Source organism: Pongo abelii, chromosome 18 (genome assembly GCF_028885655.2).
Source record: "Pongo abelii isolate AG06213 chromosome 18, NHGRI_mPonAbe1-v2.0_pri, whole genome shotgun sequence".
NCBI classification, from domain to species: Eukaryota; Metazoa; Chordata; class Mammalia; order Primates; family Hominidae; genus Pongo; species Pongo abelii.
This window is the reverse complement of record NC_072003.2, coordinates 12,832,883-12,849,681: the sequence shown is the minus strand read 5'-3', so window position 1 is coordinate 12,849,681 and position 16,799 is coordinate 12,832,883. Positions and strand designations below refer to the sequence as shown.

Below are 16,799 nucleotides of genomic sequence, written 5' to 3'. Positions count from 1 at the left end.
TGGTGGGAGCAGAAATGTGCAGGAAGAGCAGAAATAGCTCAACTCAGTGGCTCAGCATGGGACAGGCTGCCCTCCACATGCAGGCCTGGGGACTGATGTTATTTCGTGATGATGCTTGGTGTCACAGAGAAGCATGATCTTTGTTGCTCAGGATTTCTACTGAAGAAATAGATAGAATAGTACAATTTTAGAAAAGATGACCTATGTGTCCAGAGTGGCTTCTTCCCCACTGGCGGCTGTGAGGCACCAGCCTGCATCTATTCTGCCTGAACAGTTACTATGTAGTCTCCTGGCTGGTGTCAGGTTCCAGGTTTACATCTTGAGTCCATCTCCCACACGGCCATTACAGTGATCCTTCTGACATGAAAGTAAGCCTTCTTATTATCTGTGGGATAAAGTCCAAACAGCATATACATATATGGCCTTGCATGATCTTACCCCAGCCCACTTCTCTTACTTTATGCTCTACCCTCTTCTTCCAGCTGCAATTCCCATTTGAATCAAATTATCGTTATACTTTATGCCTTTGTTTTGTCTGCTTCCTATGCCTAAAATGATGTTCCCAAATGATTTCCCCTGGGAAACACCAGCTCGTTCTGTAAGATGGATCCCATATATTACTTGTATTAATTGTTTTCCAATTCCCACTGCCCTTCCCTTGTACCTCTACTGCACTTCTGACACACTGCTGACATTGTACCCATAATACTTTATTTCACAGTTTTTCCTCTTAAAATTTGAGGGCAGGCATTGTATATTCCACATCTCTGTATTTCTGGCACCTAGCACAGTGCCTCGCATAGGCAAGTTGCCAGGTAATGAGCAACTGAAGGAAATACTGCAGGCAAAAAGGCATTGAAGCAAGAAAGCAGGGAGAGCACCAAGCACCACGGAGGAGTATGTCCCAGTGGAAGCTCCCATTGGTCCCCTGAAAGCTACCTGACAATCTCCTTATTACCTAGAGAGGAAACGTAGGAGTAAGTAAAATTCAGATTAAATGACTTGTCCAAGGTCACATGGCAAGATGGCAGCAGAACCATAACTAGATGGGGACTTCCCAAAACCCAGGCCAGTATACCTTCCAAGTGATACCAGCTAGGTTAAAGTTAGAAAAGTGGTTTAGGTGGACTCCAGTATATAGAAGCTGCTGCCTTGTAATCTTTTTTTTTTTTTTCTCAGCACATTCTACTGGCAGAAACTGGCAGTTACTAGAGGTTAAATAATAATAAATTTTAAGTCCTGTCAACATATGAATGCCAGAAGATGACCAAATTTGTATAGGCTTGTTGCTTTCTAGGTTTTAAAAATGTTGTCTTTACTGAAAGTGCATTTCCCTAAATGCTTCTTCACTTATCTCACAGATGTCATTGAAAATTTGCATGCAGCAGCTTACCGGAATGCCTTGGCTAATCCCTTGTATTGTCCTGACTATAGGATTGGAAAAGTGACATCAGAGGAGGTACCAATAAAACATATTTTGAAATGTGCTTGTTTTTCACATTAAATTGAACATCTACCATTTCAGGCTTGTTTGTTAATTTTTCCTTTTATCTTCTAACCTTAAGAAATTCAACGTGCTTGCTTTTTCATCCACCTGCTTTTTAACTAAAATTTTATCTGAACAATTTTTGTATATCCTTTAAGAAATGTTTTCATGACTAAAGGGACATGATCATTACAGAAAAATTAAAAAGTAAAATCAAACAAAATGAAGGAAAAGAAAACATCTCACGTACCTAAAGGCACTCAGTGTTAATACCTGGTATATTTTCTTCTAAACCCTTTTCTGTGTGTATGTATCTTTTTTGTTTGTTTGTTTGTTTGTTTTAAATATGGGGTCTTGCTGTGTTGCCTAGGCTGGTCTTGAACTCTTAAGCTCAAGCAGTCCTTCTGCCTCTGCCTCTCAAAGTGCTGGGATTACAGGCATGAGCCATTGCACCCAGCCTGTGTATCTTTTTTAAACAGTATTTAAATGTTTAAGTATCATAATAGGGGCTGGGCCCAGTGGCTCACACCTGTAATCTCAGTACTTTGGGAGGCCAAGACAGAAGGATCACTTGAGGCCAGGAGTTCAAGATCAGCCTGGGCAACATAGCAAGACCCTGTCTCTACAAAAAAAAAAAAAATGTGTGTGTGTGTGTGTGTGTGTGTGTATGTGTATGTGTGTGTGTATATGTATATATAAAATAGGTCCTTTGACTAAAACTCTTTGGTCTCTCTGAATTTGTAAATAAGACTTGAGCCCACTTCCTTAGCTCCCAATCCATCCTCGCTCACTCATTCACGTTCTTCAGCACACCAGCCTCCGTTTGCTGGCTGTAGGGGTTTGTCACATGCCACAGCCATATGTGCATCTTAGAACTTTGTTTCCAAAACTGAAACATTGAATGCTAAATCTACAAGTGTAGATATGTGCATATAATCTTAATTTCCTATTCCTACCACCCAGACCCAAAAACAGATTTTATCAAAAGACATTAAGAGAAAAATTGGGAATTATCAACACCTTCAAAGTATATCTGACTCAAAAATTTAAGGTTTTTACTCTCGTTTCATTCTTAGTTAGCCGTTACAGAAAACTAAACTGTATCCCTTGCTCTTTTTGACTTATCAATTAACAATTTGATGCCTTCCATTTATATGGCACTTTTATTTACAAATTTTAACTTGTATCATCCAACTTGAACAGGCAGCAGTTTTCATAAGACTGGACTCTAATGAGTTTTGAAATTTTTTAGACATCAAATTCAGCCTCATGAAGATGTGTCATTAAGTTAGCTAAAACATAGCAAAAGTTTATCTACAAGGATGGCTATTGTAATATTGTTTTATAATTGTGAAAAATTAGAAACAAGTTAATATCCAGCATTAGGGAACTAGTTAAATAACTTATAGAATGGAACAGTATTCAACCATTCAAAAATATTAGTTGATACATAAAACTTCACAGCATATTGTCACATAAAGCAATTTACGAATTAGGACATACCAAAAGGTCCCTTTTTTTAATAAAAGGTATGTATGTATGCATTATAGACAAATACCAAGATGTTAACTGTCATAACTTGGTTATCTCAAAGTTAATAGTATTTTTTAAATGTGTCCCTAGGCTAAAGGAAACTCTAAAGAAATTGGCGCTAGAATACTTGGAGCAATGGCAGCATCAATAGAAAAACATAAATAGAAAAAGAGTATGACTCTCCAAGGTTACTCCATAGATATAGACACCATTCATTTTAGGGCACGGATTATGATAAATTGATTAAAAGTTCAGTTTCATTACTTTAGCCCAGTGATTCTCAAACATTATCACTTTCCTTCCTGAGGAGCCTTTCCAGCCATTTTTTTGTAAACCTCTTACTTTTAATACCACAGATAGAGTTTATGTACTGTATATTTGTACTTTATACATAAAAGTCGTGAGTTTTTTTTTTCTTAGTTACCCCAAACCAATTTTTACCCATCTGGAAGGGATAGCATTTCTGTTGAAAGTAGATGTTTTAGCCCTACTTTTGTATATTAAGCCTAAGGTGGTAATATAAACCAGTGATTACCAAGTCTCACCAATCTTCGGATCACCTGAGTGGTTGATTGGATGGATGGGTAGTTGGTTGGTTTTAAATAGGATTCTAGGATTCCACATTTAATATTTTATATCAGTCTGTAGGGTAAGTGCCAAGAATGGGGGACAGTGACCGTTTTTGTTTTTCAAGCTCTCTGAGTAATTCTGTGGTCATAGAGTTTGGACACCCTGGTACAAACAATGACTTCATGGTCAGAAAAGCTTTGTAGAGATTGGCTTCAAAGATGGACGAGAAGGGTGTTGTGGTAAAACTCTGTTAGCCCTGTTATAGAATGTTAATAGTGCTTCATTACTACCTATATAAACACAAAAAGAAACCTGATATACTACGTAAGCTACATTATAATAAAAATCATAGTCCACTTTTTCAAGTTTAGGCCAACGTATGCTCTAATTTCTTTTTATTCCCTTTTTTTTTTTTTTTTTGAGACAGAATCTTGCTGTGTCACCCAGGCCAGAGTGCAGTAGCACGATCTCAGCTCACTGCAACCTCTGCCTCCTGGGTTCAAACAATTCTCGTGCCTCAGCCACCCAAGTAGCTGGGATTACAGGCATGCACCACCATGCCTGGCTAATTTTTGCATTTTTAGTAGAGTCAGGATTTCGCTGTGTTGCCCAGGCTGGTCTCAAACTCGTGGCCTCAAATGATCTGCCAGCCTTGGCCTCCCAGAGTGCTGGGATTACAGGCATGAGCTACTGCACCCAGCCTCTTTTTATTCCTTTTATAAATAACAGCTTTGTTGAGATGTAATTCACCATACTATACAACCTATTTAAAGTGTACACAATTCAGTGGTTTTCATTATATTCACAGAGTTGTGCAACCATGACCACAATTAGGTTCTAGTTCTTTTAAGCAATAATTTTTATAATAAAATCCCAGGGTAATTCACCTCAGTTAGTACCTTGTAGTTCATTACAGCAGCTTATAAGGCTAAGTATTTATTTTCTTCCAAGCTGTACTTTTATGTTTTTACAGCTTTTTATATTTATGCTAATATAACCTAATAAGTGTTTTTAACTTCCTCAGTTACATTACTTCATTCAGAACCATTTCACAAGTGCAAGAATGGCTTTGATTGGACTTGGTAAGTTTAGAGTATTGCCTGCCTATCAGTTTGCTTCCTTAAGAGCAGTTCCTTAAACTGTAATTATGTGAACATAGGATTGAACAAAATTTGAAAACTTCAGCCTTCTATTTATGTCAGACAGGCAATATATCATAGGATTTTAATTGCTAGTCATTTGTTTTGGAAGGCAGAATCCAACATTTAAATTCGTAAACCACTGGCTTTAAATTCTTTACAGTATTTGTAAAACCTGTGACAAAGGTGAATTTCTCAAAGCAAAGAGCTTTTACAAACTTTTTTAAAAGGAAGTACAGCTTACTAGAAAAACAGGCAAAGGGCATGAACAGACAGTTCATGGGAGAAATATGTTTGTATATGTGTAGCCAACTATCTTTGTTTTAAATGATCAGCCTCACTAATAATTAAGAAAATTTTAATCTGTGATATTGGCAAAATTAAAAGATTGACTCTGCCCAGAATTAACCAGGGTATGGAGAAATAGGCACTCTCACAAATTGTTAGTAGGAATATAAACTAGTACAACATTTTGGGAGATCTTTTTGAATATATCTGTTAAAATTCTAGGCTGGGCATGGTGGCTTATGCCTGTAATCCTAGCACTTTGGGAGGCTGAGGTGAGCAGATCACCTGAGGTCAGGAGTTCAAGACCAGCCTAGCCAACATGGCGAAACCCCGTCTCTACTAAAAACACAAAAACTAGTCAGGCATGGTGACACATGCCTGTAATCCCAGCTATCGAGGGGCTGAGGAGGAGAATTGCTTGAACCCAGGAGGCAGTGATTGCAGTCAGCTGAGATCATGCCACTGCACTCCAGCATGGGCGACAGAGTGAGACTCTGTCTCAAAAAAATAAAATTCTAAATGTTTATACTCATAGACCCAGTGACTTTTAAGAATTTGTCTTACAGAAACATTAGATCAAGTTTACAAAGTAGTTGTATGAGAATATCATTTGTAATATTTTTTGTTTTGTTTTGCAAATAACAGCTTAAGATATAATTTACATGCCATAAAATTCACCCTTTTGAAGTGAATAGTTCTGTGGTTTTTAATAGATTCAACTATTACCACTACCTAATTTCAGGGTGTGTTCATCATCCCCCCAAAAGCCCCATACCCATTAGCAGCCACTCCCCATTCTCATCTTCCCCCTGCCTGTGGCATCCACTAATCTACTTTGTTTTTTTTTTTTAAGAGATGGAGGTCTCATTCTGTTGCCCAAGCTGGAGCACAGTGGCACAATCATAGCTCACTGCCTTGAACTCCTAGGCTCAGGTGATCCTCCCACCTCAGCCTCCTAAGTAGCAATAATCTACTTTGTCTCTATAGATTTGACTATTCTGGACATTTCCTATAAATGGAGTCATACGATATGTGGCCTTTTGTAACTGGCTTTTCTTACTTAGCATCATGTTTTCAAGGTCCATCCATATTGTAGCATGTGTCAATGTCTTATTCCCTTTTATGGCTCAAGAATACCCCATTACCACATTTTGTTTATTCATTCATTGGCATTTGGGTTGTTTTTACCTTTTGGCTGTCATAAATGTAAACATTCATGTGTACATTTTTCTTAGGACACCTGTTTTTAGTTCTTTTGGTTATGTCTAAGAATAGAATTGCCAGGACATATGGTAACTCTGTTTAACCATCTGGGGAACTGCCAGACTGTTGTCCAAAGTAGCTGCACCATTTTACATTCCCACCAGCAGTGCACAAAGGTTTCAATTTCTCCACATCCTTACCAACACTTATTGTCTGTCTTTCTGATTATGAACGTACTACTGGGTGGGAAGTGTTCATTGTAGTTTTGATTTGTATTTCCCTAATGACAAATGACATTGAACATATTTTCATGTGCTTTTTGTCCATTTGTATAACTTTTTGTTTGTTTGTTTTTTTGAGACAGAGGCTTGCTCTGTCACCCAGGCTGGAGTGCAGTGGCACAATCTCAGCTCACTGCAACCTCCACTTCCCAGGTTCAAGCTATTCTCTGGCCTCAGCCTCCCAAGTAGCTGGGATTACAGGTGCATGCCACCATTCCTGGCTAATTTTTGTAATTTTAGTAGAGATGGGGTTTCACCATGTTGGCTGGGCTGGTCTCGAACTCCTGAGCTCAGGTGATCCACCCACCTCGGCCTCCCAAACTGTTGGGATTATAGATGTGAGCCACCGTGTCCGGTCAGCTTTGGAGAAATGTCTATTCAAGTCTTTGCCCATTTTTAAATTTTTTTTTAAATTGTTGAGTTGTAAAGGTTCTTTATATATTTTGGATACTCAAGCTGTTAGCAGATATATTATCTGTAAATATTTTCCTTCATTTCATGGGTCCTGTTTTTACTTTCTTGATATAGTGTTCTTTGATGGACAATGCAATGTTGTTTTAAGAGCTAACTGTTAGAAACATGCTAACGTCCATTAGGAGGGGATTGATCAAATAAATGGTGGTACAGCCATAGAAAGGGATTCTTTATAACCATTAAATATTTGATGTAGACTACTCACTTAGAAATTTGCGAATTATGAAAGATAAGTTAGAAACAATATCAACAGAATGATACCATTTTAGAAATAAATTGAGGATAATATTAACTACACAGAAAAAAATTCTAGATGAATAGTAATACTAAGTATATAGTAAATAGTTTAGTAATAGTAAACTGTAATTGGGTATCTCTGTGTGGCATTATGGCAGGAAGACTCTTATTTATTTTGTAGTGTTTGGATTTTACAATCGTATTTTTAAAACAAGGAAAAAATATTTTATGATTGTGTTTTAGTAATTCTGGTTCTAGCTTTGTTTTTGCTTCTGTTGAAACAGGTGTGAGTCATCCTGTTCTAAAGCAAGTTGCTGAACAGTTTCTCAACATGAGGGGTAGACTTGGTTTATCTGGTGCAAAGGCCAAATACTGTGGAGGTAAGCATTTCATTCTATTAGGGTTAATTTATCAGAAGGGCATTTCCCCACTAGAATAGCATGTCGAGGTGGAATAGGCCTGAATATTTACTACTCAACAGTCTCAGCACAGAATTGGATGGCTTGGGTATTGTATTTTGAGCATATGTTTTGTGTGTGTTTGGGGACAGGATGGCATGGGGAAAGCACCGAGCCGCAGAAAAGACTCGTGGGTTAATACTGTGTTGTAGGAAATACTGGAGAATGAAACCAATGGTGAACAAGCCATTTTCTTCTTCCCTCTATCCTTAACCTGGCCCCAGGTGAAATCCGAGAACAGAATGGAGACAGTCTTGTCCATGCCGCTTTTGTAGCAGAAAGTGCTGTTGCGGGAAGTGCAGAGGCAAATGCATTTAGTGTTCTCCAGCATGTCCTCGGTGCTGGGCCACATGTCAAGAGGAGCAGCAACACCACCAGCCGTCTGCACCAGGCTGTTGCCAAGGCAACTCAGCAGCCATTTGATGTGAGTCTGAATAGTTGGTATCTCTCTTTTTGCTTTCAAAGGCTCAGTATTTAAGATATAATTCTGATAATCTACTCTTAAAATGTAAGACAAACACACAGAAAATCTTTGTATGATTGAAGAGATAGCCAGGCTTGATTTTAGTATCTTTGAGGGCCTATCAAAAACTCACTGGCTTTTCCACTTTGTCTATTACTTGTCATTAGTAATATAAAAAGAGGAATTGAATGCTTAGAAATAAAGGGAATCCACACATCCGTTCCCTTTAGAATAAAGTTGTAGATATTAAACTTTCCCCTAGATTCTAACTAGTCTTTTTCTCTAGATTTTCTTCTGTCCCCTTCTGTTCTTGTGGCTACTGTATCCTGAATCTCACTATTCCTTGTTTTCCAAGCAAGTGGACAAGATGAACACCAAGAAATTGTTTACAGATCACTCATTCGCTTGAGATTAAATTTAAAAAGAAAAATGAGAGGCTGGTGCAGTGGCTCACAACTAAAATCCCCGCACTCTGAGAGGCTGAGGTGGGCGGATCACTTGAGGTCAGGAGTTCGAGACCAGCCTGGCCAACATGGTGAAACCCCCATCTCTCCTAATCCAATGAAGTAATTTAATAGAAATTCCTAGTTCAGAACTTGGCCAGAAATTTAGAGTATAAATAGGATGGCCTCAGAATTATAATTAAAGAAATTGAAGTCCAGGCCAAGCACAGTGGCTCACGCCTGTAATCCCAGCACTTTGGGAGGCCGAGGTGGGTGGATCACGAGGTCAGGAGATCGAGACCATCCTGGCTAACACGGTGAAACCCCGTCTCTACTAAAAATACAAAAATTGGCTGGGCGTGGTGGCGCACGCCTGTAGTCCCAGCTACTCGGGAGGCTGAGGCAGAAGAATCACTTGAACCTGGGAGGCAGAGGATTCAGTGAGCCGAGATCATGCCACTGCACTCCAGCCTGGGTGACAGAGCAAGACTCTGTCTCAAAAAAATATATAAATAAATAAAAGAATTGAAGTCCATTCTTATGCTTTACATGGACTGAGCCAATGGTTCTCTAAGTTTATTGTACAGAAGAATCACCTGGAACACTTGTTAAAAATCTGGGCTCCCAGGCTACATCCACAGGGACCTGAGTCAGTAGGTCCATTTTGGGAATCTGAAAGTTTGTATTTTTAATAAGAATTTAGATAATTTTTATGTAAATGGTCCACATAAACACTGCAAATCGGGTTCACCCTAGAGAGCTAAAAGCTCTGCTCAAACTAGATAGCAATATCCCTGTTATTCAGAGGCTAAACTCTTGATACCTTGGACATCTGGGTAATGACCACTAAGCAGAAATTTTTCTCTTAACTTTTTGACATGAGTGTATAAGAGAAATGAAAGTAAATTGGTGAAAAAGTCCCTACCAACAGCAGAGAGAAGAAACCAGGTCTGCCTAATGCCAAAGCCCATCTATATTATAATAATAATGTTTGCAGATTAGTGTTTGCAGATTAGTGTTTTAATCATCTAAAGAAGGTTAGACAATACCCAGCATAAAGGAAAGAGAGCAGTCATTTTAGAAATATTTAAATGAAAAAACAAAGCCATGATAGTTCTGAAAGAGGTAACCTATTTACAGAATATTTCACTTCTTGACAGAACTGGTTAAGTAAAATATTAATCTATTTTGTTTATACTGTGAAGGTCCAAGTTTTTTCAAGGCAAACAAAGAAATCATGCCCTGTTTTACCTGGTAGAATATCATACAGTAAAGTCTCATTATCTTTCAGGTTTCTGCATTTAATGCCAGTTACTCAGATTCTGGACTCTTCGGGATTTATACTCTCTCCCAGGCCACAGCTGCTGGAGATGTAAGCTGCAAACTCACCAAACTTCTTTCATGAACAAGTTATTTCCTCCCCCCCAACATCAACATGTTTTTAGTTAAAATATGGAATGTTTGAATGCAATGCAATGACTTATCAGAGCTCTGTAGAGTATGATATCATTGAAGCATTATCTGCTGTAGGGAAATGTACACATGTATACTAATGCTTCCAGGAAAGAGGAGAGAATTGCCTCCTTCATATTTTGGTTCTGGTTGGACAAGTTGCATTGAGTTGGCTCTGAGACATCTAAATTGAGAACCCAGGAGAGGGGAAGGCCAGGATGTTTATTTGCAAGTCTTCAGTATACAGATTATGTTGAAATCAGGGATATGTATGAATGATTGTAGGAAAAGAAAACTAAAGCTCAATTTCTGGGAAACAACACCATTTAAGGAGTAAGTGGCTAAGAAAAATGGCCCAGGTAAACAGAAAGAAAAAGAGAAGCTGATATATTTGATGGATAGGAAAGAGAGTATGTTTAACACCATTTTGGCCCACAGTGAAATAACATTCATTACCACTGAGAAGTCTGGTAGTTTCAGCAAGCTAGGACATCATGGGTGATCTTAACAGTTTTGACTAGAGTAGTGGAAATTGGCTAAAATGTGTAGTGATTAAGGAATGAATGACAAGTAAGAAATGAGAGGTTGGTGTGGGCTAGTGGAGCTTAGACATTCAAGGAGCAGGTTGTTTTAGGAGAGTTTACACTGAGAGATTAGGTTGAAAGAGACATACTGAACAAAAAGATCGAAGCAGATGTCGGAGATAGAAAATTATAAATGGCTCAAGTCTGAGAAAGGAATACGTGGGATCCAGCACACAAGTGGACCTTTTAGCCTTACAGACAGGCTAATATTGGAAGATATTGGGAAGATGGGGAAGTACCTCCTCAGTGAGGCAGGAGGCTAAGTCATGTTTTGACAGACAAGAGAGGAAAGTTTAAAGAAAGTAGTGAAGTTTGGGACAGACAAATAGTGAGGTACACAAAAAGTGGGTATTCGCTGTAGTGTAGATGTATCCTTGAAATCAGCGACCACAGATTCATAGTACAGTCAGTCAGCACTGTCATGTAATTTTTCATCAGTTGCATTCACAAGCCTAATGGAGAAATGGAGGAGGTAGGTATTAGGGTTAATCCCAGGTTGGAATCCTGCAAAGTGGGCAGGTCAGAAGTATGAGGAGATAGCAAGGGAGTTGGGAGCATTGGCAAGAGTGATTAAAAGGATAATTCAGGGATCTAGGCTCAATAGAGAAGTGAAGCCAGAGGGGGCCTGATAAATTGAAAGACTGGACAAGTCAAGGAACTAGAGATCTTGATAAAGTGGAAGAATAAGGATAGTGAGATTAAAGACTGAGGTCGGGGTCTTAGAATTGAGGGCTTCAGAGGTATGCAGATTTAGGCTATGATCAGGTCTGGGGTGTGGCTCTGAAAATGGGCAGCTAAAATGAAGGGGAAATGGAGGTCCTAGAATTTAGGTGATCAGAGGGAAAAATAAGTAGCAGGCCCAGCCAGCACTGGGATGGAGAAAATCATGGCCAGATTTATTTATTTATTCAACAAATATTTACCAAGTACCCACATCCCTGGAACTTTATTCTTTCTTTCTTTTTTTAAATACCATACAAGGATTAGATTCCTTCTTGACTCTGGCTTAGTAAGTGTGGACAAGCCTTACAAATTGGCTGTGTATGGATTACTACTCTCTTCTTAGTGAATAGTAAGAGATAGCAGTAGTAATGGCATGACACTGCAAGAGTCTGGGGAAGTTTTAAAGGTGCTTGTTCTTTATGGGTGATTAGAAATCCATGTGTTTGGCCAGGTGTGGTGGCTCACACCTATAATCCCAACACTTTGGGAGGTTAAGGTGGGAGGATTACTTGAGCCCACACATCTCTACAAAAAAAGCTAAAAAATTAGCCAGGCCTGGTAGCATGCACCTGTAGTCCCAGCTTCTTGGGAGGCTGGGGCAGGAGGATTGTGTATAAACAGCTGCTTTATGAACATAGGAAGAATAAGGAACCCATAGTGATGACAGCATTCCGCATGGACACTGTGCTGTTTGTCTGGAACTAACCTTCTATCTGTGTTTTTGCCTCGGTAAAGAAGTGTGTCAGTGCTGCAGAGACTCTGGTACTGACCACAGATGACCAACTTTTCTTATCTGTCCTAGGTTATCAAGGCTGCCTATAATCAAGTAAAAACAATAGCTCAAGGAAACCTTTCCAACACAGATGTCCAAGCTGCCAAGTAAGTCTCAGTATTAACTGTGTTTTATGTTTTTGTTATTTGAAAGTTGTATTCTTTTCAGATTATAACAATATTACAATCTATGCTCATAAGGACTGAGAAGTACACAAAAGCATAAAAAGGGAAACATACCCATATCCTACCACCTAAACATATAATTGTTAACATTTTGGCCAGGCACAGTGGCTCACTAATCCCAGCACTTTGGGAGGCCAAGGCAGGTGTTTTCATTTGAGACCAGGAGTTTGAGACCAGCCTGGGCAACATAGCAAGACCTTGTCTCCACCAAAATTAGAGAATAATTGTTAACATTTTTCTTAGTTTATTGATCATGCATTTTTAAACATAATCGTTAATATTGTATACATAGATGCTGCTTGACTTACACTGGGGTTAATGCCCTGAGAAATCCGTATATCAAAAATGCATTTAATACCCTAATAAACCAGTCATCCAGCCAAACAAACATAAGTCAAAGCGTCATAAGTTAAGTTAGGGACCATCTGTATACTTTTTTATCTTATTTAAATAGCATCCTTATTATAGAAGTTTGAAAATTACAAATAAAAGACAAAAATGATCTCTGATTTCCCTAGCAATGATTCTGTTTCCATTGATTCAAATTACTAAAAATTTAAACAATATTCATTGGTGTGTCAAAATACACTTGTGCATTTTCTGCAGTTATAAAGATATCTTTGGGCTTAAAATATTTTTGTATTTCATATTACTTTCTTGGTATAGATTCCCAACTAAGAGTTATAACGAAAGGCTCCATGTTAGAGTGTGTGTATGTGTGTATGTTTAAATAATACATTTGACTAGGCGCAGTGGCTCATACCCGTAATCCCAGGACTTTGGGAGGCTGGGGCAGGAGGATCGCTTGAGGCCAGGAGTTCAACCAGCCTTGGTAATGTGGCAAGACGCTGTCTTTACAAAAAGATATTTAAAACTAGCCAGGTATGGTAGTGTGTGCCTGTAGCCCCAGCTACTCAGGAGGCTGAAGAGGGAAGATTGCTTGAGCCCAGGAGTTTGAGGCTGCAGTGAACTAAGATCACGCCATTGCACACTAGCCTGGGCAACCGAGCAAGACCCTGTCTCTTTAAAAAAAAAAAATATATATATATATATATATATATATATATATATTTCTAAGTCACAAATCTAAAGAGATTGTACCAGTTTATAATCACACCACCAGTATATAAGAGTACCTATTCTACAATAGTTTCTTTCTTCATTACTAATTTATACCCAAAAAAGATCTGATTTTGTTTTGTTTTATAAGAAAGACTAAAATACTTGTCTGCTATTTGGCAATTTATAAATCCCCACTGTCCAGATTGAAAGTGCTATCAACACTCCTAATTCATTAGTAGTTCGAGGGTTTCTCTAAAAGAGACAGACTTGGGACAAAATTGGAAATCAACCTGCATTTTCATACAGCAGCTTAAGACATTTAAGTTTGACTCCATCTACTTAGAACAATTCAAAATGTGAATCTTGCAACTCCGGTGGTCGTTATGATCATTTAGTATTGCCCACAGGGGAAGCATGACAGGGAGAATTACAACCCAGGATGGAACAACCTTTTGGTCATTTCTGTTCCCATTAGTATTGTTAGTTTTGTTATGCTGAGCACACTACAAAGTTGCATCTCTTGTATAAGTACAACACAATTTATTAAATATTGTATACATAGAACCAAGAATCGATAGGATGCAGGGCTGCTTGATTGTACCAGAAACAAAACATGATGAGAATACATTGAAACACTGGATTTACTTAAGAAAAACCTAAGTTTTTCAAATCTAATTTATTTAAGAAAATATATTTTCTTAATAAGTGTAACAGTTCTTACAAGGTATGGTAATATGCAGAAAGTAGAATTTTGATTATTAATGTCAAGGTATGTTTTCTGCCATTTTGATGGAGTTGATACTTTTTCTTGTAAGTTCTTCCTGAGTGAAAGAGAGAAGGTGAGGTGTCATTGCTGAAAGGACACACTAATAACCTCTTGGTAGTTTATTGCAGGTAAAATCATTTTTTAATTAAGCTGACAACGTGGTAAGACTGCAGCATTAAATTGTAATTATGCTTAAATGGAAGTCTTTCTGTAGAGTGTTAAAGGATGATAGTTTGAGGTTCAAATAACTCGACTGTCTTATCAAACACCATGTCTATAAGTAATAAGTTTCTGGGAGAATCGTGAATTGGATTGTTTTATTTCAAGTGGATGCTTTTGTGCCCATATTTAAGCTGCTGTTGCTTACAAGACCTGTACTGCCCTTCCCCACCTGCCTTTTCCATCATACCCTATGCTCACTGAGACAAATCTCAGCAAGAGGCAGGAGTTGCTTCAGTAATCAAAACCTTACATTAAAATAATTTTACCTAGATCTAAGTTCTGGTCCCAAATCAAAAAGCAATCTGTGGAGTTTTCAGTATAGTTTTGTCCTGACAGCTTTCCAAATAGTAACTTAAACAGTACAGTACTTGGTGAACTGAAGAAATAGAATGGAGGCCATTAGCACTGTAAGTTGTTAGTTTGCCTGTTTACCAAAAACACGTTGAGTTTTGGGGCACATACCTTAAAATTGCCCTGTTTCACTGTGTAAGAGGAACTGGCTTGACTACTTCACCCTTGGTGGAAACAGGCCCTAAAACAGGCAGCAACAGCTGAAGTGGATATCACAGAAATGAACAGACAGCAGAAGCTCTTCAGACACCCCCAAAACCTGCCAAAACTCACAGGTAATACAAGTGAAACGATAGCATAAGAAGAAAATAAACATGAGAATCTTGAAACTATAAGCATTGAATGGTATCCTCCATCCAAGAAGAGAACCCAGTTCATACAAGGAAAAGGCAAAAGGAAAAGGTCAAGACTGTGACCTTTGTAACACTGTGACCCCAGCTGTGGGCAGGTGGAGTTGTCTGTGGTGACACCAACCACAGGCCTGACACCCTGGTTTCACAGAAGGCTTTTCAAGATCCCTGGTCTTCACACTCTAGCAGCCAAAAGGTAGGTTTACAATACGCACTGTCCCCAACTTGCCATGGATCAACTACAATTTTTCAACTTGACTATGGAGGAAAACCATCGCAATTTCAGCTTCCAGTCATGCATTTTTAGTTTGCATTTTTAGTAGAGATGAGGTTTAGTAGAGATGAGTTTGGCCAGGGTGGTCTCAAACTCTTGACCTCAAGTGATCTGCCCACCTTGGCCTCCCAAAGTGCTGGGATTACAGGCATGAGCCACCAAGCCCGGCCTGTATTACTTTTATAATCAGAAAACAAATCAGGCCAGGTGCAGTGGCTCACACCTGTAATCCCAGCACTTTGGGAGGCCGAGGCAGGAGGATTGCCTGAGGCCAGGAGTTCAAGACCAGCCTGAGGAATACAGCAAGACCCTGTCTCTACCAAAAAAATAATAAATTAGCCAGCTGTTGTGGCATGCGCCTATAGTCCTAGCTACTCGGGAGGTTGAGGTGAGAGGATTGCTTGAGCCCAGGAGGTTGAGACTGCAGTGAGTGAGCTATGATTGTGCCACTGCACTCCTGCCTGGGCTACAGAGTGAGTCTCTGTCTCTAAAATATAAATAAATAATGGTTTTGGTTTTTTTTTGAGACGGAGTCTCGCTCTGTTGCCTAGGCTGGAGTGCAGTGGTGCTATATTGGCTCACTGAAAGCTCCGCCTCTCGGGTTCACACCATTCTCCTGCCTCAGCCTGCCGAGTAGCTGGGTCTACAGACACCTGCCACCATGCCCGGCTAATTTTTTGCATTTTTAGTAGAGACAGGGTTTCACCGTGTTAGCCAGGATGGTCTTGATCTCCTGACCTCGTGATCCGCCTACCTCAGCCTCCTAAAGTGTTGGGATTACAGGCGTGAGCCATCGCACCCGGCAATAAATAATGGTTTTAATGTATGAAAAATAAAATGGCTAGGAGTAAATACAAGAGAATATTAACAATGGTTGTTTCTAGAGTTGCAATTTGAGAAAGATTTTTTTTTTAATTTTATGAATTTTCCAACCATCTATTCTGAGCCCATATTGTTTTAGAATTCAAAAACGAATAAATTTCATTTCTAAAAGTGTGTAATACAATTCCATAATCCTAGAGGACAAACTATCCGTGCCACCACAGTGCCCAGAACCCTGTCTGTTTGCATTAGCATAGGGTGATAATGCTTCAAGTTCAGTAACTGGCTGAAGTCACCATCCGCATGGAAGTATTAAGCAGCAAGACCCCCCCACACCCTCCTCTCCACCCCCTCACCCCCCCACCCCCGAGCCCTGGCTGCTTGTCCTGGCTCGGTGCCTCGGCTTTGCTGGGAATGCCAAGGACTTGGAGGGATCCTGGGTGATTATAAAAAGCCAAGACAGCAGGGGCCAGCGCAAGACACTTTTATAACTGTCATTTTGGTTGATTGAAAGGAAAAATAATGCAATCTCATCCTGGTAATTTGATACTTCATCCAGCATGTTGAGAATTTCAAATGTCCATGACACTGAGCTTATGAGAATCGCATGGTTTTCAAAAATACGGGCCGTGAAATCCAGAGGATCTGAGTTTGAGCCCTG

The 16,799-nt window shown here is 39.2% G+C and overlaps 1 protein-coding gene across 7 annotated transcripts in view; it reads left to right on the top strand.

Annotated features, from left to right (window-relative positions):
• The window catches only part of LOC100451861 (RNA polymerase I-specific transcription initiation factor RRN3-like), an 88,399-nt gene that overhangs the window by 13,849 nt on the left and 57,751 nt on the right, over positions 1 to 16,799 (top strand). For all 7 annotated transcript variants that reach the window (XM_063717579.1, XM_063717580.1, XM_054534693.2 and 4 more), the window contains 6 exons: positions 1,362 to 1,459; positions 4,614 to 4,671; positions 7,496 to 7,591; positions 7,894 to 8,093; positions 9,867 to 9,947; positions 12,137 to 12,213. In XM_063717579.1, the coding sequence (XP_063573649.1) occupies positions 1,362 to 1,459; positions 4,614 to 4,671; positions 7,496 to 7,591; positions 7,894 to 8,093; positions 9,867 to 9,947; positions 12,137 to 12,213 (610 nt within the window). The remainder of the gene's footprint in view (positions 1 to 1,361; positions 1,460 to 4,613; positions 4,672 to 7,495; positions 7,592 to 7,893; positions 8,094 to 9,866; positions 9,948 to 12,136; positions 12,214 to 16,799) is intronic.